Genomic DNA, 24,422 nt, shown 5'->3' with positions numbered 1-24,422 from the left:
CATGTGAAAACAACTTTCAAACTTTTGGTTGGAAATTTTTTTTTTTTTCTAGGCATTGATTAACTTCCAAATTCTGTGACTTATTTAGTTTTCACTAAATTTGCAATGGCAGCCAATGAATATAAAGTGGGTACACAACACACGCAGTCTTGCATTAAAAGTAACCACGCTATAGAATGCTTTTGGCGTGCATTCCAATTTCTCTAATGTCTCTCGCTAGTTGTCTCAATTTATTTCAAGTCATGACTGAAAGTCTTCTGGGATCATTTTCTCATATGTAAGGTTAGCACGATTGGCAGCACGCTGTCGGCTGGTTGATCCGTGAAGCCGTATTATCCATGCCTAATTGTGAAGTGGGCAACAGACCAGATGAAGATGGCCTCAGCTTAAGAACATCTAAAACAAGTTTTACATAGATTTGTAGGGTAGAATATGTACCACCCTTAAGGCATTAGCATTCAGCGGTTCCCAATCTAAATAGAAGATAATGTCCTGTAAGAAAGCGTGTCATTGTTAAAATACACACAGATGCAATTAGGGAGGCGCAATGTATGCCTGCTTTGTGCTAGGCTCAGGGGAATTACAAGCTGATCATATGCCTAGGATTAGGCTCTTTTACAGCTTTAGGATGTTTCAATTACGATCTGTAAGTAAAATCTATTCTTAACAATGCCCTTATTAAGGATAGATTGTGTCTCGCACCCTACCTATGGATCAATGACTACATCTCTACGTACTGACATGCTCGTACTACTGCAGGTATTCCAATATTACATCCAACTGTTTTGTGTTATGGGAGTTGTGCTGCTGCGGAGGGGGGGGGGGTTGAAGAAGGCCAAATAGATGTCTTAAGCATTAGCAATGATGAGGTGAAGACTTAGCTAAACGTCCATAGAGAGGTCGCGGATGAGCCAGAGGAAGTTAAGAGACACTCCCTTTTTCATCAAATACATGGAATGATGAGTCATGTTCTGTCTATTTACTAGTAGTAATTGTAAGACTCATTTGCATGTAAAATAATAACATATAAAATAATAAAATATAAAATATTAAAATTATTTTGTTTCTTTAAACCTGTTTACTGTTTTCTAAACGAATACCTTTAGCACTATAGTGCTTGCTTTTGAAATAAACTCAGATAGACTCATATAGCATAGAGTTCACCTAAACCCGCATCAATGGAAGGGCCGGTGAACTAGCTTATTCTCGAGGTGTAGGAAAGAACAGCGAGTTCTGGCTACCCTGAACTCGAGGTGTTTTGAGTTTTGTGGGAATAAAAGAAATACCGTGTTGGAGATGAAGTAATATTACCTATTCTAAAGATCACTGACTTTAGTGTTCCTTAGTATTAATAACTCCAGTGTTCCGTCTCTCAATATACAAAGCATCCCTCAGTAGATTTTAGTCTCACACTGAATACAAAATTTCATTCCTTGACAACACCATAAAATAATTTTACCACTCAGTCTAGAGAATGATAATAACCAAGGTTACAACGGAAAGGGCCAGGTTGCTATAACTTAATTGACTTACCAAGACTTATTAAGACTTAAAAGACTTAAAAGACTTAATTACAGTCGCAACCTTGAACGCAACTTGTTCTCATTAGTATCTGTTATAAAGAGTAGTAATTGGTCTAAAGTATGCTTTCACCGATGAGCTGACTTTATACTTGGAAGAGATTTTGGTACTGTCTTGCTCTTGTCAAAAATACATGTTTTGTTCAAGACAGCAGAAGCTGGTGGCAGCTGTATAGCATTTGAAATGTTTATACTGGTTCTTCTACAGACTAATTAAATGGCCTTTGCCTTGCTACTATTTACCTACTATTCCATTTGTAATAGAATTATAATGTAGTTCAATTTATTTATGTTTTTACATGCAAAGTATATCTCTATATTATTCAATAAAAACTTTAACATAAAAATTTGAAAACATTATTTTAGCATACAAATTAAAAAAAAATTTAAATACTGGCAAATATATTTTAGGAGAATATCCAATAAAATTAAATCATTTTTTCTGTTTTTTAAAGCATTATTTTCAAAATAGTTGTTCAGATATTAATTATTATTATTAATGCATTCAATCTTAACACAATAAATATATTTGAAAATGAATTAACCTCTTAGAGGTAAAACTTTATTATATACGACTATGATCATACTTAAAGATATGTGAAAATAAATTATTAAGAAATAATTGAGAATTAAATTAAAAAAGCAAAAAATTAAATCATGATTAATTCATGTTATGGCATAACAAAGCAGCTTAGGATTTGTCTCCCATGAATTCAGTGTTTAGTCGTCGAAATAAAATAGATGAAAGTGAGACACACTTCTTAACAGACTCTGCATCAAGTAGTTTCAAGATGCATGGAAATACAGCATTTCTGACTCTCCAACTACACTTCATTGCATGTGATATATACATTTATAATAGCTGCTTCATCAGTGAAAAGATTAAAGCTCAGAATGGCTGTTTGTTTTCCACTATTACTATAAACGTATCTGTGCAAAGCTCCTCGAATTCTTTTTGCGTCTCAACTACAATTTTAAAACTCTCTGCGCAACTCTTTTTGCTATTTTATTATTTTTTAAATAATTTAATATGAACTATATACCACTCTTTGACTGTTTTTAAATTTCAAACTAAAATACAAAACTAAAATGGAAAACTATTGATGGTTTAACAGCATTGAACTAATTGTGCTCTCACTCAGTTTAGCAGTATTCAGTACTCATCTAAACACGTTTATGAAAGCATAGGCACAGGTTCATAGTGGTGTGTATGGGCAAAATGGTGTTCATTTTATATTATTTATCATGGCAAATTCATCTAATTTCCTAGTTTGAAAAAAGTGACGAGGTTGAAAGGAAGCTCAATGTTGCTTAGGAAGAGGTTGATGTAGAGTTGAATTCTCAAGACAAGACAAGACAATTCTCAAGACATATCTGCTCTGAAACAATATGTTTGTTCTAACAAATATATAAACGGTGCCAGCAGCAAAACTAGTTAGGAATATTAGTTACCATTTGCTAAGTTTGTGGCAGAGTAAACAGCCACTCGAGTACGTAATTATATACTAATATAATATTTCTTCTCAGACTTGGTCAGCTAATGCAATTCTAATTCTAATCCTAGTCCGATGAAGAGTGGTTAGAGATCATGCAAGCAATACCGTTGGGAATACTCGACATAATTGCAAAATGGCCGACAGTTCAGAGAAAACTCGTTAGTTTCGAGTCATTAAACTGTAAATGAGTTAAATTTAATTGCATGGACGATTCATCAACCTTCTAAAATTTACGACTGATTCGAGAGAAGCTGAAGAGTTGTATTTACACTTTTTGATGTAAACTATATGTGTGTATAGCAAACGTGTACTGAGGCTAGTCAGGCTGTAAAACAACTAAAAATCATTTCAAAAATGAATCGTTACATCCGACAGGCTAATATTGTGTACATCCGACAGGCTAATATTGTGTACATCCGACAGGCTAATATTGTGTACATCCGACAGGCTAATATTGTGTACATCCGACAGGCTAATATTGTGTACATAGCTTCATTATTTTAGTAAAGTTTGCGGAAAAATTGAACAGTAGTAAAGCTGCTTATTCAAAGGTGGACTAAACAGAGACGGTCTATTTAAGGGGTGGACTAACTAGAGGCGGTCTATTTAAGGGGTGGACTAAACAGAGACGGTCTATTTAAGGGGTGGACTAACCAGAGACGGTCTATTTAAGGGTGGACTAACCAAAGACGGTCTATTTAAGGGTAGGATAACCAGAGACGGTCTATTTAAGGGTGGACTAACCAAAGACGATCTATTTAAGGGTAGAATAACCAGAGACGGTCTATTTAAGGGTGGACTAACCAAAGACGGTCTATTTAAGGATGGAATAACCAGAGACGGTCTATTTAAGGGCGGACTAACCAGAGACGGTCTATTTAAGGGGCGGACTAACAAAATGCAGTCTGTTTAAGGGGTGGACTAACAAGATGCAGTCTGTTTAAAGGGTGGACTAACAAGAGACAATCTATTTAATGGTGGACTAACCAAAGACTGTCTATTTAAGAGAGGGACTAAAGAGAGACAGCCTATTTAAGGGGTGGACTAACAAGATGCAGTCTGTTTAAAGGGTGGAATAACAAGAGACAGTCTATTCAAAGGGTAGACCAATGAAAGACAGTCTATTCAAGGGATGGACTAATGAAAGACAGTCTATTCAAGGGGTGGACTAATGAGAGACAGTCTATTCAAGGGGTGGGCTAATGAAAGACAGCCTATTCAACAGGTGAACTAACAAGAGACAGTCTATTCAAGGGGTAGACTAATGAAAGACAGTCTATTCAAGGGATGGACTAACGAGAGACAACCAGTTCAAAGGTTCAAGAGCTGAGAAAAGTAAAAATGAAAATCTAAGGGTTAAGTAACAATGCATGTTTTATGTTGCTCGTGTTGATAGTCGTATCTCCATAACAAATTCTTAACAAAAATAATAAACCATATTTATTATAGCTACAACAAAAGAGGCCAAAGTCTTATTGCGAAAACCAATAACATTTGTATGAGGATGTTGCATTTGCTTTTTTTGGTTTTAAATGTTCTTGACAACTTGTACGAACTTACGAACTTACTTGCCATGAAAATAGTTACTCACGCTAATTTGCTGTCAGGAGTTTTTATGACAAAACTTAGAAACTCATCTTATAGAGTTGTTCGCTTGGTGGCAAAAATTGTCACATCTTTGCACAGAAACAATCTTATAACAGCAAAGATTGCTTTTGTAATACAGAAAATGCATTGATCTTTCATCCTTGAGAAGGCAAACAAGTTCGTTTATTGACCAGTTTATCACTTCCATTTTTTTATATTAATGTTTGGTGTAAAATTGAATTTTTTTGTGTTAAAACAGAAAATTAATTAATTTGTTTGCTTGTTATAATTGTGTGGTACTTAATTGTTTTTGTATGAACACCCTTCAGTGAAAGTGAGAGTTGGCTTTATTTATTATGTTAATTTGAACTGCCACAAAGACAGAGCTCTTGATTGGATCAAACACACATTGCTGCACATTCAACAGCAGCATTGAATATATAGCCAATGAAATTAAAAAGTGGCATCAATGATGACATAACTTTAATAAATTTGCAATATTTTATGTTTTATTCAGATTTTCACAAAAGTCAACTACGTCTGAAAACTAAATTAAGTTGCACGAATTACCCTAAAACTTTGGTACTAGCGGCAAACTTTGTATTTTAGTGAGATCTGCTGACAGCGCTGACCTCCAAATCTCTCCTCATTGTCTCTTAATTCATTCCTTAACAATAACAGTGTACATGGTTGAATATCTGTTAGCTATGCATTTAGGTATATGTCATAGTTGTAGGTGGCAGATAGTTTACACCATAAATCAACCAATTGACTAATGAATAGAATAATTTTAATAAATTTTAGATGATTTTTGATAAACCTTTAAAATTGATTCACTCGTCTACAAAATTTTTAGGAATTTAAACTAAAAGCATCTAAGCAAACGCGTTTTATTCTCAGAGTTCTCAGTCTACTCTCAGAGTTCTCAGTCTACTCTCAGATAGTGTTCTTTAGAATAACTAGAGGATCAGGCCTACTCTAAACATTGTTAATGCGCTGTATGTCTGCCACCAGGTGCAGGTATAACAAACATTCTCATCTACATGCGTACTATCATAGACAGCAACATAGCTCCAGCAAGCCCATTAATCAACTGAGTAATGTTATTTTTATAACTAATACTTTTCTAGTAATTGCTTGATAGGCACGAAACTAACCTTGTGACGCCTGCAGCTATCTCTATAGGTAAGTGAAAAGTAGCTAAAAAACCAACCCCAACTCGAATACAACCTGATAGCCGGTCAGCGATAACATAACTCTATTTTAATAATAAAACTATTTCGCCGTTTCACTCATCTGAATGAAGTCGTATTGAGAGACAAGTGAAACGCGAGTAGCACAGAGCAGTAACGGTGTCACATGACTATTACACAGCGATAAGGGATCTCACCTACTAAAACGATACGCGAGTATATTATCATGTATAAAATCTTACGCTGTGAGACTTCGACAATGCTTGTACCAGAAGCTCCTCAAGCTCAGGCAGCATGCAGTCAGTGAATATAGCAGAAGCTGCTGTTGGTATCGGTTATTAATAACAAAATCACGGCAGCATAATTAATATACTATAATCAGTAGGAAGTGGGGTGGGTCAGCCTGCAGTAATAATCACGTGACTCTGTAGGCCTGAACACAGCTGTAAGATCTTGCGAAGAAAGAAGCTTTTTATTGATTTAGTACTGAAAATAAAGGTACGAATTTTAGATTAAAAAAAGGAGTGATATAATAACAAGCAATAGGATAAGATATTCATGCGCTGTCTGGTCTGATCTGGAGGATAATCAAGTTTAATACGAAGCTAGAACAGCTGTTCTCATCTTTAATGCGTGATAGTTTTACCTAATAAGAACTCAATATTTAACTTATCTGTTTGTTGTGTAATATAATATTTAATGCAAATGGTACTTTGAAACCCATAAAAAATGTACCACATGATTAAGTGGAGAGGACTGTGTATATCTATGCATGTCTCATTTTTGACATCAACAACGCTAGACTAACCCATTTTTTAAAACATCAACAATTTTATATACCCTAATGGATAAGTGTGGACAGCTTCTTGCTGCCAATACTGCTATATAATTAGTCAAAATTGTGTGATGGCACAGAAGTAGGAGTGGCCAGCGCTTGTAAAATCATATGTATTCAGAGTGGCTAGCATTGTGGGGATCGTACAGTAATGTTTGGATACGATTTGAATTCAGAGAATTCAAATCGTATTCGAATATTTATCGAGCATATATTTGAATATATTCTGAGTATATTTGAATTACATATTCAAACAATATTATATTATTTAAATCATTCAAACAATAATTTAGATAATATAGTTGTAATTTAATAAAGGTTAATAATAATAATAGTTAATATAATTATAACTATTATATCTTTATTTAGATTCCCTGAATTCAAATAAAGATATAATAGTTATAAAGGAAATTCCCTAATTAGATACAAGGTGTAATGCATGTAGATACAAGGTGTAATGCATGTAGATACAAGTTGTAATGCATGTAGATACAAGTTGTAATGCATGTAGATACAAGGTGTAATGCATGTAGATACAAAGTGTAATGCATGTAGATACAAGGCGTAATGCATGTAGATACAAAGTGTAATGCATGTAGATACAATGTGTAATGCATGTAGATACAAGTTGTAATGCATGTAGATACAAGGTGTAATGCATGTAGATACAAGGCGTAATGCATGTAGATACAAGGTGTAATGCATGTAGAAACAAAGTGTAATGCATGTAGATACAAGGTGTAATGCATGTAGATACAAGGTGTAATGCATGTAGATACAAGGTGTAATGCTTGTAGATACAAGGTGTAATGCATGTAGAAACAGTGATTATGATAGACTAAGATTAAATAAAGCTGTGGAGACTGTCTAAGCCTCTAAGGACTATATTTTATCTAAGTTTATTTAAAAAAAGGAAATCTATTATAATAATATTATATTATATATTATACTATATATATTATATAATATTGTATATATAATATTATATTGTATTATATTTATTATATATAATATTATATTGTATAATGTATATAATATTTTTATATTATAATAAAATATTATATTGTATATGTATTATTATGATATTATACATTATAATAATATTATATATATTATTAAATAAATATAGCCTAAATATATTTAAAAAAATACAGGAAGTCATGAATGCTTGCTTTACACTGACTTGATTCTCTCCTTTTCTTCCAACTTTAAACAAAAATCTTGTGCTACTATTGTGGAAAAAGATATTGTTATAAAACCACCCTACAAAAATTTTAAATATTTACCTTAGATTTGTTGAAAAAGAATTTTTAGTTTCACTGAGTACTACATGCGCTTGTATGTAGAGGCACCAGTTATATAGTGAGCGCCGCCTACAGGCACCAGTAATAATAAACAACTTTGTAGCAAAATACGCAGGTATAAAGTATATAGACAAGGTAAACACATTATTGATAGCCATGAATGTGTGATATGATAGGGTGGATAACACTGATCGGGCAGCAGAGGTGAAAAGAGCAGCAGAGGTTAATGAGAAAATAGAAGATTGGTTCGATGTATACATGTAGCACCTCTAGAGTATTAGAGTATTATCTAGGTATAATTGGATTACTATCAACTAAACATGAGAAATACTCACAGTATAACACTCACAAAAGGTTCAGTTGAATATGCAATTTAACGACCAAAATATTTACAATGCATATTAGATTTTGTTATCATTCAAAAACATCATTTTGAAGGCAAACATTAATTAAAAAGTCAGCATAACAACTAGATAAATCTAAACGCTGCTAAACGGTGATGTAAAGTATTCTTAGCGAGCAAGATTGTTTGCTAATATTCAATTCATTGGTTGCCTGTAAAGTTCTTACAACCTCAGCAATTCTCTCTACATATAAATTTATTCCTTTATTATCTGTTGCTTCAAATGACTCAGAGGCAGGTCATAAATGAATTTCAACTGAAGCGCATGTATTACAAGGCAGTTGTCTGTATACTCAGACAGAAGTTACATGTACAATGTACCTAACATATAGAACTCTAAAACTGAGACATTCCTTATTGATTCTCTGTTTATAAACCACTTCAGCCCTTTTCACCGCTTCCTTTCTTTTGCAACAATGAAATTGGTCTCTTGCTGCAAGAGTAGAACGGATGTATGACTAGTGGTTGATTGGCAGCTGCAACAGGTAACATCAGCTTACACGCAATTCAGAATTCAGCTTGTGAAAGTGTTGCTATCAATAGGAGATCAGCTTCACATTGCGATCAATATATAGTTACTACTAAGCTATGTTTTAGCTATATATCACCATGTATAGCCAGAATATTGCCATTTCTTGGCTATAGCTGTAGCCATAGCCAGGGGATGGCTATGGCAACATCTCCTGGCTATATATAGCCAGGAGATGGCTATATATAGCTAAGTTCTGGCTATGTGCAACTATAAACTGCTATACATAGCTAGAACAAAACTATATATTGCTATGTCCTAGCTATATATAGCCAAGACATAGCTATATATCGCTATATATTTATATATAGGCTAGCTATACATTATAAATCTATGCAGTCTTTTAGTTCATTGCTATATATAACTAGAACATAGCTATATATTGCTATGTCCTAGCTATATATAGCCAAGACATAGCTATATATCGCTATATATTTATATGTAAGCTAGCTATACATTATATATCTATGCAGTCTTTTAGTTCCACAGGGTTAGTGTTTCCATCCTATACAACATGTATGTATGCAGAGTTGTCATAACAGCATTATTAAAAACGTAATTAATAATTGTATCATGTACATGTGATGCGTAATCAAAGTAGAGAATCCCTGTTAGTTAAGGGTGATTTGAGTATTCTTGGAGTTAACTACTCTTGCTACTAGTACAGGAATTAAACCCCAGGCCTACTGTTTGAAGCTTTTATTTAGACTCATATTCTCTAAAGATGACAATCCAAAGTTGAGTGTGCTGGGAGATTTTAATGTATTAATTATGTATGCTCTGTCATCTCAATTTGGTTTTGCTTTCACTAGTGCTGTGACCCTAGTATATTAATCACAGTATGTGTGTGTACCATATATACAGGTAGTACGTAAAGAGACAATGAAAATGCCATAGATAAAATGTGGAGTCGCTCCCTCTTTTTCGTATGTGCTGTTTATTTGCTTTTATGTGAGATAACTAGAATAGAAGGGTAGTATGTTGCCTGTTTTTATTCCTTTGCTAGTGGCTACTACCAGAATATTATTGCACATGCTCAAAAATATGGTCTAATTACAAAGTAGTTAAAATTTGTTATCTGCACACATCTCGCGGCTTCGTTGATGTAAACAAGAGAAGGCGTGAAGAAGCACATTTGTTATCCAAAAGCTAATTACATGTAGAAAATACTTATCATTAAATTATTTTATTTAGTATGATGCTTTGTTAAATCATTTATTACTGTTATTATGCTATATAAGCTTATATAAAAAGGATATATCAAGTGCAAGATAGTGAGTAGGTGTACCTGTTGAACCTTCTTTCCCCTTTCTCTCTCCTCCCGCTCATCCTTCTCTTCACCCCTTTCTTTCTCCTCCTCATCCTTCTCTCCACCCCTTTCTTTCTCCTCCTCATCCTTCTCTCCACCTCTTTCTCTCCCCTTCTCATTCTTCTCTCTACCCCTTTCTCTCTCCTTCTCATCCTTCTCTCCACCCCTTTTTCTCTCTTTCTCATTTTTGTCTCCACCCTTTCTCTCTCCTTATCATTTTCCCCACCCCTTTATCTCTCCTTCTCATTTTTGTCTCCATCCTTTCTCTCTCCTTATCCTTTTCCCCACCCCTTTATCTCTCCTTCTCATCCTTTTTCCTCCCCTTTCTCTCTCCTTCTTTTCCTTCTTTACACCCCTTCCTCTCTCCTTCTCATCTTTTTCTCCACCTCTTTCTCTCTCCCTCTCACCCGTCTTTCTCTATCCTATTTCATACGAATAATCTGGCAAATAAAGCTAGGCATATACATTCAGCTAATATAACCAAAGGATGCCTAGTGTATGATTGCACCAGTAATATATTTTTTCAAAGAAGTAAGGTGTAGTTAGTTATGAAGAAGGTGATTGGCACTGTTGGCACAAAAATATTCCACTATGAAGGAGGTTCTACGCAAAGGTTTACACGCTGAATGGTATAATTAGTGCTGCGAATATGACACAACAGCAGACTTGACCTCATGCTGACCATCTTAACCTTCTTGGGCAACTCTTTCTACACACATAAATCAATGGGAGCAATGAGATTCTATAACTACAAGGAAATCCACTGTCTTATTTTGTCTTCAAAACAGGTTGCTTGTTCTCTTACATCGATTTTATCAGTTTCATTGCTAGAATATCCTTCGCTATGTATTCAGGAGCATATTAATTAAATTTCACTAAAAACTACACAATGCAGTCTTGTTTCTCTTTGTTTTACTCTCTCACCACTTATTTCCTAAATGAGAAGTTTCTTTCTCATTGTCTGCCCTATTGGAGCACTATTGTTTGGAGCTTACTATAATTGCTAGGACAATTGTACGACAAAAGTGAATTGTTCTTATGACCTGTGTAGGTCTTTCAACTCAGAAAATCTTTTTGACCAGTGAAAAAAAAGAAATGCTGTCTTTTCCTGTTAATACCACCCAGAACCGGCCACCCACTTAGAATGCTTTTTATTTATTTACCTTTGCCAAAAGCTTCCTGTTGGGTTAAGTATAGTTATAAACTACAGTACTCTATGGTCTTTATTGCTTCTTAGAGGTCTGGTAGAAGCCTACTAATTTCACAGCAGAGCTCCTATTTTCTGATTATAACGAGCAGCAACATCCGCTCACAACACGAGGCAGTGTAACTAAGCACCAAAATTACATCAACATTTCTGAATATTTGTATTATTATACTGGTCAAATATTTGAAAGTTCTATGATAAATGTAGCAACTAGAATTGCTGCTCTAAAAACTAAAAAACTCCTCTTCTAGAATAGTCTAAATGTATTATTATTCACATTCATGAGGAGATGGAAACCATCAACAACTGTTGTTATGAGCACCTGCTGACTGTGTCATGTAATCTCACCAAGTCTATACCTACAAAGAGCTACTCGTAGATGCCTATATTTCTACTGCATTTTGCATTTTATAGTAATATAGTTTATGAGTTGTTGCCTCTGAAAAGTATGTGCATACCATACCATGTGCATACCATACCATGTGCATACCATGTGCATACCATAGGTTTATAGGTTTCAGGGGTCTTTTATTCATTGCTGAGATAGACACAGTCAGCGTTTCGTCCGCATTAAACATGCACAACTGGCTTGGACATACTTAGAACTGCCTTATTGATGATAAAGTAATGGGGCTACTATAGTGTGAAGTCTACCACGCAATAGCATGAGGCCTACGACACTGTAGCGGAAGATCTACCTCCTGTTAGTACAATAGCATGAGGTCTACCGCTGAACTATTTGTCCCCTATAGATAAAATATACTTCCTACATTTGTTTAAGCAATATACACTTAATTTGTATATATTTTAGACAGGACTTCCAAAACTATTAGATTTTTAATTAAATTAAAAAAGGGAATAAGGTAAATATACACATATAGTCATATATTTCTATACATTTATTCTAGCGAGACGCTAGCAATTAAACAGGAGTTTTATGCTGAGCGATATTGCTGACAAAACTAAGTGAAAAGTAGAAAGAAAAGACAGGACTCGTTAATAAGCTATTGAGATTAAATAAGTTCTAGTACAGTGCATAAATCTCTTGTTACTGCATGATCTCATTTTAGTATTGAAAAACATGACACAAAAAACACGTGTGCTTATCGCGAACAGGATGTTTAACTAGTTGTATGAAACTTTAACTGACTGATCCTATTCCAGTCAACTGACAAAATTAAAAAGACAACCCAATAAGACTAAAGCATAACTAGCCCAAGACATGGCTGTAGTCTGTATCACGATGCATTCTTTTTCCCCAATATTGCCTTACTTGAACACATCAATTACTTCATACCTTCATACCTTCATGTTGTATGAAATACTAAGCAGTGTCTGAGTTGGGATCAGACTACAAAGAATTCCATCTAAGCAGAATATTTCTGATTCTCTCTTGACAACACACAGCCATATAATTCAAACTAGAATGAGAGCACCATTAATAACTTGGTCTATGTCAGTGGCCCCCTTATACTCTTCTGGTCTTAAGACAGTTTTGTTGATCCCTGAAAGTCATTACTTGTGTGCAATCATCGCTGAATAAAAAGGTTTCTGACTATTGAAAATATATGACGCTAGAGAAAATGAGCTAAGGTTTCGTGACGCGCAATATCTAAAATTTACAGTGAGAACACAGCTATGCCAGTTGCACAGAACATGTAAAGGTGACTTGTATGAAGCTAGATAATCCTTATTAAAGGCTCTAACAGCAGGAAAATTCTGAAGTGTTTCTTCTAACAACATTTCAGCTGCATTCAATTTATCTGGTTGATCAAAGAACGGACTAAATTGAATTGGATTGCTACTGTTAATCAGGGCTGAGGGAATTATTTGTCCTGAAGTGACACAGAAAAGAAAAGTTTAACTGAATTCCAGCTGAACGTCGTGATTGTGAACAGGTCAGTTTGGTAATAGTAACATCTAATGACCACAAGCTGAATATACAGTAAACGGGACACGAGGGAGTATGGCAAACTAGATTGGCCACACCTACTACAGAATCCGCATTGACCATTTATGCTTAAAGCAGGCAGGCACACTAAAGCTAGATTCCATGCATACATACACAAGGAAAAAATAGATGGCATTTTACTTGTGTAGTGGTGATAAAAACAGCCTTGTTCTTCAGATCTGTGCAAAGAAATGCTCTTACTCTGTTGCCAGACCTAGTCAAGGCCGACTTAAGGTGACTTAAGTGATTTCCAAGACATAAAGCTGGCCTGTTTCTATGGTACTTGTAGGGGTGAACAGGAAACATAGTAAACCTCTTAAAGATTCTACTTACAAGGATACCTGAGATGAAAGAGAAGATAGGAACATGTGAAATTATATCTGAGGTTAATATATTACAGATTGAATAAACCACTTACTATCAGTAGGAAAACCAAATGGGATAATGCAAGTCTGTATGCAGCACACTGATTGAGAATATTTCAAGTCCAGTTACAAGGTGATGTTGTTCTCTTCCCCACGCAAGTAACGAAGGTTTTAGCTAAATTCTATTATTGACTTGTAAACTTATTGAGCCTATTCGTATTCTAGATGCCCATAGACATATCAACCATAGACATATCAATCTCGTTACCGAGAAATACAATAGCCTTTAAGAGTTTCCAAGAGAACCTGCAAAGGAATGAGGAGGAAATTCTTATAACCCTCTTATGGGCAAATAAGAGGGCTCTATGATCTATGCCATTTTTCCATCTAAGTGTATAGATTTTTATTAGCTTCTTAGATGACAAAAAAGAATCTATGAGTAGCTCTTTGTAGGTATAGACTTGATGAGAGTACATGACACAGTCAGCAGGTGCTCTTAATAACAGTTGTTGATGGTTTCCATCTCATCATGAATGCGAATAATATAACGTTTAGACTATTCTAGACAAGGATTTCTTTAGTTTTTAGAGCAGCACATCTTTGCTCGTGGATATGTTTCAAATACATGCCTTCAACTCTAACAGTTCTTTTACATAACATTATAAACAGCAGCCCCTTTGATTCAAGAATGTATGTTAATATTTGGCTACAGTTGTTCCTTTAACAGTGGTTATTACTATTATTTACTAGCCACTACAATTCCAAACGTATTTTAGATCAATAAATCTACAGTTGGCCAGAGTTGAAACCACCAGACATTGCCACAAAACCACTGGACTGGACTCTTGGCAATCCCAGCTCTTGATGTAGTCTGACTGAGTGCTGAGATGGAAGCAAGCAGATAGGGAACAGAGAGGGTCGACCGCCTCCTACATATATATATATATATATATATATATATATATATATATATATATATATATATATATATATACTCATGCTACAGACAGTACTGTTTCGGCTATTGAAGCCTCATCAGTGCAGCTCAGAGCTTAGGCAGGGGACACAAATCCCATTACCAATGAGAGTTGACTTCCTGCCATGAAACAACTAGGTTGCCTCACAGACTTTAAGAAAGTCAATGTGCTGGCACCAGAGTGCTCAAATCACAAAAGTGATGAGCTTTGCACAAAGGCAAATAGTGCCGCACCTCTCTATATATACGCACCTATATATATATATATATATATATATATTGTCTGGCAATATAGGCAATTGTCTGGTAACGGTCAGGTGTTCTTATTCCTGCAATTGCAGCCAGGATCTATTCTTCCCAAAATCTATTTGATGTAACCATGGGATGTTTTGATGGTGCTGAAACATGTGAGCTAATAGGTGCATACATATTGTACCAAATATCTAAAAAAATACAATAACAAATTTGGACTATATAGAGACGATGGTCTGGGAGCTTTAAACGCAACACCCCGCCAAGTTGACAACATCAAGAAAGACCTGTGCGCTATCTTTGGCTCACATGATCTAAGAATATTAATAGAAGCCAACAGAAAAATAGTAAATTTTCTAGACGTAACTCTAAACCTAGAAAACGGGAAGAATGAGCCCTACACTAAGCCAAACACCACCATTACCTATGTTCACAAAGATTCAAACCACCCGCCTAACATCATTAAAAATATACCACTGGCAATCAACAAAAGACTCTCAGAAATTTCATCAGATGGAAATGCCTTCAGCAAAGCTGCCCCTATTTATCAGGAAGCCTTAGAAAAAAGCAGATACTAACACAAGCTAGAATTCTCTTCACCTAAAGCTACACCACTAAATCCAAGACATAGACAAAGAAAAAGAAACATAATCTGGTATAACCCCCCTTACAGCAACACCGTACACACCAACATCGGGAAAACTTTCTTCAAATTAATCGATGAAGAATTCTCTACTGACCACAAGCTACTCAAAATCTCAGAAGTATTATAAAATTAAGCTATAGCTGCATGAACAATGTGAAACAGGCTATCAACTCTCACAATCAGAGGCTGCTGTCACTGAACCATCAAGAAACAACTAATCCTGGCTGCAATTGCAGGAATATGTTGGTGGTGCTTACCACCAACAAATATCTAAGGTTGGCGATCTTCACCAGACATATATGTGGCTGAACAAAGAAAACCTATCGGCCAATACAGAGTCACTAATCATGGCAGCCCAGGAGCAAGTGCTCCCAACAAGGCAACTCCAAACGAAAATCTATCACACTAGAGACGATCCTAGATGCAGACTATGCAAAGATGCACCTGAGACCATCCAACACATCATCAGTGGATGCAAGCAGCTAGCAGGAAACGCATACACTGAGCGGCATAATCATGTCGCAGGTATTGTGTATAGAAGTCTGATGAGTCAGATGAGTATGGCCTTAATAAACCACAACACTGGTGGGAAGCTCCTGGTAAGGTCAATGAAAATGATCGCGCTAAGATCCTCTGGGACTTCTTCATCCGAACTGACAAGCATGTCCTAGCAAACCAACCAGATATAGTGGTGGTAGACAAGGAGAACAAGAGGGCTACTATAATAGATATAGCAGTACCCAATGACTACAATATAGCCAGCAAAGAAAAAGAAAAGGTAGAGAAATATCTCCCTCTTGGAGAAGAGATTGAAAAATGCTGGAATGTAAGAACAACTGTAATCCCAGTAGTCATTAGGGCACTGGGCGCAATAACACCGGCGCATAAAATGTGGCTTGCCCAAATACCAACAACAATCAACTCAGGTGAGTTGCAGAAAAGTGCGCTATTGGGAACGGCTAAGATCTTGAGGCGAGTGCTCAAACTCCCAGGTCTCTGGTAGGAGACCCGAGTTAGAGCAGAAACTACCACCCATTCGGGTTAACCGGGGTGAGGAAACAATTTTATATATATATATATATATATATATATACATATCAGAGGCAGTTAGTGTTAAGAGTTGTTGTTAAACTTTTGGTTACTACTGTATATGTGAAATATAACACTCTCTCAAACATACATAATATATGTTTTCTTAAACTACATAGTCTTTGACACCACACCTGGCAAATGACTGATGAATCTTCAAATATAATGGAGTGTAATTTCTACAGCTCCTAATATCTCACTTCTGCTTTCATTTGTATCAAAAGTCATTCTCCTCGATTCAGTCACATCAGCTATCATTGCCTTTTCTCTTGTTCCCTGGTGGCCAGGCTAAATCTGCTTTTTCATTTTGGTTAAACCTTTCCTCATTTCAGCTAATGGTTTACTTATATAAACTACACTTATATAAACTACACTTATATAAGTACACCTTGTGATCTCATTAATGCCACTCACTTACATGTACTCGCCTTGGGTTTCACTTATTTAGAGACCAGCTGCAGCTAATGGATATCTCACTTGCAGCTGTCGTCCCATCATCTCTACTACATACAAAGCTAACTGGCTCTGTTTATCTCGACAAGTTCTGGCAGGAAACATTCGAGTCTATCCATGGCACCCATATTAGCTTTAGAGTCAACTCCGCTTGTTTCAGACAAGCAGCAAAGTTGCTGCAGCAGCACAATATGTTGTTAAAATCTGGCATTTTTCTTGAGACTAACAAAGACTGTTATGAGACTGGTTTTAAGGTTAAACTATGGCACTGTCTGCCACATCTGTGTACCTTTTATGCACAGATTATCTCTGTTTCAAAGCATATCTGTATTTAGTGCTCTACTTAACAGCATTTTAATTTTTTTTACTCGGTTGTCTTCTGCATTGCCACCATCTTGAAAGTAAAACCCTTTTTGAGTAGAGTCTCTAATGAACCTAATTTGTCCTCTATAACTTTACACTCTAGCAAAGAAAGAGCTTGACAACTACACTTTTTAATTATCTGAATGTAACATGACTTTGTGTACGCGTCTCTCAGTCTGATTTTAAAATTTCTGCTGTTCAAATCTCTCAAAAATAACATACTAACATACTGTAAACGTACTGGATATTAAAATCGTAAAACTAATGCCCATTTAAAAAGTAAGAGTTATCTAGCCTTGTTAGTAGTAGACGACTACGAATTACACAGCTTTGCATATGCACAATAATCCCTTTTAAAGCTTAACATACTAAACATTGAATACCAAAATATGCTGTAGATGTATGTCTAGTTGTTTAATATCATTACTATTATTAGTATTACTATTATATAGTTTCATATATAGTTTATACGCTAGTATATATGCTTTTTATATTATACTAGTTTTTTGACTGGTTACAATCAAAGCTGGTTGGTTGATAAAGCTTTCATTTATGTAAAAGATATTACAGCTAGTAATATACAGCTCAACATGAATGATAGCAAAGTATTGCTTAAGAGTGAGGACTAACTTATCACATCACTTTGCTTTTATTCCTCACTTTCTCCTTGATACATTATTTTGGACTTCCTATGACAGTCGTAATTGAAACACATTGAAATTATTTTAGCTTAAATATGGACTTCGTATGACAGTAATTGAAACACATTTTGCTTCAACTAGACTTTATTAGCATTATTGATGTGTACTGTTTAGCATTAATAATAATTTCTATATTCAATTTTTTATAAGATATGAACTAATTATACAAATAAATAAACTTGAAGCTGACAGAATTGTTAGTCAACTCGTAATTCAAATTTTGGGTTTTTCCATTATTATTACTATAATTATTATTGTTATTATTACTTGCTCGTGCTTTGCTGTGCTTTCCACCTTTCTATTTATCATAAAGTTGTTTTAAATATATCTGTGCATTTGCAAAAACAATATACATGCATTCCGTCATTCAATATGTTTGGCTTTTCAAGTATTCAAGGAGGGTTGTATTTTGTAAAATAAATAAGTAAGCAATACGATTTAATACATAAATTGTAATATTTCAGTTTTATTTGATGAACAAATCTTATCAAAGTACTAACAGCAAGCTCAGCGATGCCCAAAGGTTTTTTCATTTTCAACCAGATGAAGGTGAGGTAGATGTTTAATAGCCTGGTGAAAAGTTTGGACAATATTGACCAAATAATGTGGATGCACGCACCCACGCACACACGCACGCACACACACACAAACATAAACATGCATGCAAACACACAATGATAAAATGGAATTTATCAATATAGATGAAACCCCGAGTTTGTTATTTTTATTGCTTAAAGTAATTGCTATATAGTTAACAATGCTATATTGCTTTATAGTTAGCAATATAGCAATATACCAAAACTTGGAAAGAAATATGTTTGCACAAATTAAAATTTTTCAATGCTAGCATGCTAGCATGCATGCTAGCATGCTAGCATACATGCTAGTATACATGCTAGCATGTATGCTAGCATGCTAGCATGTATGCTAGCATGCTAGCATACATGCTAGTATACATGCTAGCATACATGCTAGTATACATGCTAGCATGTATGCTAGCATGCTAGCATGTATGCTAGCATGCCAGCATGTATGGATAGACAAATTCACAAAATGAAATACGTAATGTAATAAATGTTCTTCTCATGGCATTACAAAAGTATCTCTTTTGATTTGTGTAAATAATTAATCAGCTTTTTGGTTACTGAATATTTAATAGTGCTATAAAGTTACTGAATGACTTAAAGTTCTATTTTTCCGTAGCAGATACAACCGGAGTGGTAGAAGTCAGTGAGCGAAGAGACAACTTCACTATATTTTAATAAGATCCATTTATCACAATAACTATAATATCTACACAATAAATGTTGGTTTGACCAGAGAGCAGTTTTTAAATAGGCTTTGATAATGACCTTGGATGCTCGAAGTTGTCAGTTTTTATTGCCCAGGAAAGATGCGGATATTAGCAAATAATGGATAGTGACACCGGAATACTGGGTTGGGTTGTACAGAGGCAAGCAAGTTGACCATTAAAAGCTCTGTCTATGATAAACTGCCAATTGTAATGTAATTTAATGACAGATTCCAGCCTTCTGGATGGCTCATTTTTTAGCCAGGTACAAACACCTTCTTACAAATAAAGACACTCTCAAATATGAGTTTGTTAAATAGGAAGTGTCAGTCCAATAAACAAACCAAAGCTCAGATTTATTCTATACTAGTTGAATGTCCAGCGTTGCCTGGGTAATAAACTCATCTTTGCACGAAAAAATTGTTTTTTAGTTAACATATACAATATATACCATCATAACTTTGAAACTTCATAGCATGAGAAAAGTGCTTTGTGCAGTCCAAATAAATTAAGAGAAAAACTAAAACAACTGTAAAGGTGTTTAAATGTGAAATAATAAGCGAGTAATGACTAGATAAAGTATGAATTGTTACAATGATTACAAGGAAAAGTGAGTTGATACTGATACAACTAAAACAAGCTGATAAAACCAAACCACAATCATAAATAGCGTATGTTGAATTAATTAATGACAAAGAGTACATAGAAGTGTGTCTATAAAAAAGGTTGCTGTACCGCAAAAAGCTATCCAACAAAATTTTGACTACAACGATACTTCTTGATAGTCGATACTGACACAATTGAGAAAATTAGATATCAAAACTAAAAAAGTGAGTGAAGCGCACGAAGGGTACTTTGTCTGTCCAAACTGAAAAAGAATGTAGAGGCAATTCCTACTCGAGAATGTCCGTGCGAGCATTTTTTAGTTTTACAATTTTTAGCAATTACCCTTTGCAATAACTCAGAAATTAAAAATTGAAAGTGTGTCATTAAAGTTGCACTGTTATGGAACATTTGAATTGACACATTTAAAAATTACAAATAAAGAAAAATGAATAATGAACTTGGAAAAAGGCTTTTTAAAAAAATTTCCAAAATAGAACAAAAGCAAGAGGTAATACTAATTTATAATACAGTGTATATATTTAGCTTTAGTCGCAATAAGGATACCGTAGATAAAGTACATCAAATAAAACTGGCTTAGCTTTGTGGTTAGATGCGCAGGTGTGCGCAAACTTTCACTTGCAATCATCACAAGTTCAACACCAGTACAGAGGGGATTTTAATCGCAATAACTGGACACAGTGATAACAGAAAACAAAAAACAAACATTAAGATTTATTTATTTTGATTATTTAATAAATGGGATGTTCTGAGCTGAAGTTTCTCTGAAATGAAACTATCTAATAAAATACTTTGTCCAGTGAATAGCATTTTTCATGAATCTTAAAAAGGTTTTACAATTGGCAGCTGCATTCAGTCTGCTTGACGGCTGCAACAAATGTGAAGGGAAAAATGAGCAGCTTTTGGCATCATAAGCTCTAAAACTAATTTTACTACTTGCATAATTCAGCCTGACCACCTGTTAGTGGTTGCCATCGTCTTCTGACCAACAGATACATGTAGTTAGAGAATGTCAGTTTGAGCACCCTTAATAAATGTAACACATTTATATGTACATGTATATAGGACAGCTACTAGATTAAATCGCAGATATTTGTCCAGAAAAAAGGGATATTTACAAGAAAAAAAACAAAAGTTTAAAACATTTTTAAAGCATGGAATAAGCTCATTTAACATCCTCTGGTCTCTCAACAAATAAGAATTCTCGGATCATATTCCAATTGTGGAGCTTCATGTTTATGGTCGATCAACATACAGCAACAATTTCAGCCAAACACAACTGCTGACAACTGTTAGTGCTCCACCAAACTTGCTATCTCAACTGGTTGGCTAGTAAAATTTTAATCCTTGGCAAACTACTAACTCCATCATATACTCTAATGTAATACCTGAGATACATGAGTCGTAGTGGACAGGCAAGCAGTGCACACCACTATAGACATACCATGCGCAAGTCACAAAGCTCAGCACTGTTTGCCCTTTTTTGGCTGCTACACAGATCACATGACTTCCTGCGCTTAAGCCCCTGAAATGTATCAAACAGCCATAGAGATGTTAGCTGTCTCGCAGATTAATGCAATAAAGCTATTTTCTGTGTTCATTAATAAGTATGTGTAAGTGTTCAGGTATCTGACCTTGACCAAAAATTGACCTTGACAAAGAAGCTCAAGCTACGGTTTTTTGTAATGAATTGTAATGCATAAGAATGCATTTCTAATGCATTAGAAATACATTTCTAATGCATTAGAAAAGCATTAGAAATGCTTTTCTAATGTAAAAGGAATGCATTTACGTTTCTTTTACACTAGAAATACGTAGGAACCCGGAAGCACCCAAAGTCTCATCATTAAACTGATGCTCAACTTAAACTTTGGTTTTAAAGTAGCTTTGGATTGTCCTGCTGCCGCACATTTGCACTCGCTGCCAAGTGTTTCACCCATGGCTGGCATGTTTCTGTTTAGCGAAGATGAGATGAGCTCAACTTGCAATGCTCATGTGGGAAGCAAACTCTTAGTGATTGTTTACATCTTGCTTGGCTCATGTTTGCATGAACAAAGGAAAGGTAGCTTTAGTTGGAGCTGAATTTCTTTCAACCAGTATACTGTGAATATTCAAGGAAGTTAGCTAAGAACCTGGAAACAGTGTAAAAGAGCTCCTGGCTGTCACAAGTCGTATTAGCCGTAAAATACCATTTGGTATAGAAAAAAAGATCATTGATCTACCCTGAAACAATTTAAAAAAAAGTCAATGAGCACCATTTAAGATGATCTAGGTATGAAGTATCTTGGTGCACTTCTCCGTACAACTGCTGTAGAACAACTGCTGTAGTACAACTGCTGTAGAACAACTGCTGTAGAACAATTAGCAATCACACACTGAATGTTTGAAGGGGCCAACTAACGCTACCAGCGCACACACCACTAATTACTCGGTAGGTATGTTCATTACTGCAGGGGTAGTTTGATGTTTATCCATTCTCTATGACATCATCTATGACACGATACTTTATGGAATGACGTAAGAGCTCAAGCTAAATGGCTCTCTGGCTAAATGATGATTATTATGGGATTCGTTAAGAGCAACACCCCGAGGCAGTTCAATTACAAGTTTTACGAGGTTTTACGGTACATTGTATATCGCTCTATCACTCACGCTTTTTGAATGGATACTTATTGAATGTACACACGCATTCTGTGTTTAGGTCAAACGATGAATAGTTTTTTTTTAGCTAAGACAACGTATACGTTTAATTACAACACTTTTTAAGACGTTTTAAACATTCAACATTCCGACGTTGATTCCGTGTTGAATTGTTGTAAAAATTGTTGTAATTAAACGTATACGTTGTCTTAGCTGAAAAAGCTATTCATCGTTTGACCTAAACACAGAATATATGTACACTCAATAAGTATCCATTCAAAAAGCGTGAGTGATATACAATGTACTGTAAAACCTCTTAAAACTTCTAATTGAACTGCCTCGGAGTGTTGCTCTTAACGAATCCCGATTATTATTCAATTATCATATAATGTAACATTCCACAACTTATTAACGTACGGTAACTAAAAAGACTGCTTGCTCTATGTAAACCATAGAAGACGTGGACATTGTTTGACTGCAAATTTACTAAGAAATGTGATGTCAGGGTCAGTTAGTAAAAAGATGAGTCTATAATTGATAAAGGAAATGATGAGATTATCTATTATACAGTTGGAGGTTATTATCTGGGTACATTCTAAGGACTCCCAGTACTTGTCAGCCTTAATTGCTAATCTGTCTCGTTACTATGTATAATCTACACACTCTGTGGGATATAAACATTACTCATTTACACATTACGTTTATACAAGAAGCATCACAACAAGTGTGTGCATATGTAGCCTATTTACTGCCTTGGTATTCTATTAGCTAAAGTACCCAGCATCACCGGTGGGTTTTAACTGAAACTTGTTATCTCTCTATCTCTTTCCTCTTCTATGTGTCTATGATTAATCACAGTGCCCATATTTTAGGGCTAATTTTTATCTTAGCAGATTTATAAACATCCACTTAAATCAGATGTAATGACAAACTGTGAGTATAGATAGAAAAACAAATATCTACCATAAGTATATTTAATGAATTTCCAACAGATAAGAAACATACGAAAAAGGAGTAATAATCAATAGTAATGGTAAACAACTAACACAAGTTAATAGCAACGGATTTATTAAAACATTACAACAAAAATACAAAAAGTTTTTTCAAGTTCAGCCTATATTTAGGGGGAAACATTTTTTTAACGGTAGAACTGCCATTAGAGAAAAAAGGAGCAACAATTGCTGACAAATTTTACAAATAAGCAAAATTTCACAGAGTTGTTTTGAAAATTTTAAAGTATTTTAGAACCAATCTTGGTTTAGAGAATAATCATGACAGCATTTATGTATAGTAATAGTAAAGGGAATTTCGAAGCAGGCTTTAGTTAAATCAGAGTTTAAAATATTGCCAGTTTGTAGAAATACAGCCAATAATTAAAATGTTTGGTTTACTTTGTTACTTTTTCAGAAAAAACTAGTTTGAACTAGCTTGGTTGTTTATTTTTTTAATGGCAAAATAATGCTGAAAATACTTCTGAAATTTATTCAGCATTTGAAAAACAACAAACTGATCTAGCAAAGGTTCTTTCCCAACATTATTTTTCAACCTAAAAGGCGGATAAACTGATAACTCACTTTTTTATTTATTAAAACTTTTTGCTGACCTTGCATTGACCTTGCTTCCGCCAT

General features: G+C 34.9%; 1 protein-coding gene across 1 annotated transcript; it reads right to left on the bottom strand.

The window, feature by feature from the left end:
• Positions 1–240: 240 nt before the first annotated feature.
• LOC137397553 (octapeptide-repeat protein T2-like) lies at positions 241–24,422 on the bottom strand. Its single transcript, XM_068083870.1, has 3 exons — positions 24,398–24,422; positions 10,216–10,445; positions 241–342 (listed from the first exon to the last, which is right to left on the bottom strand). Exons 1-3 carry the CDS (start codon positions 24,420–24,422, stop codon positions 241–243), a joined length of 357 nt encoding a protein of 118 aa, XP_067939971.1.

This window comes from Watersipora subatra, chromosome 1 (assembly GCF_963576615.1).
Source record: "Watersipora subatra chromosome 1, tzWatSuba1.1, whole genome shotgun sequence".
Taxonomy (NCBI): domain Eukaryota; kingdom Metazoa; phylum Bryozoa; class Gymnolaemata; order Cheilostomatida; family Watersiporidae; genus Watersipora; species Watersipora subatra.
Note: the sequence above shows the minus strand (reverse complement) of the source record. Positions and strands in the feature narration are given on the sequence as shown.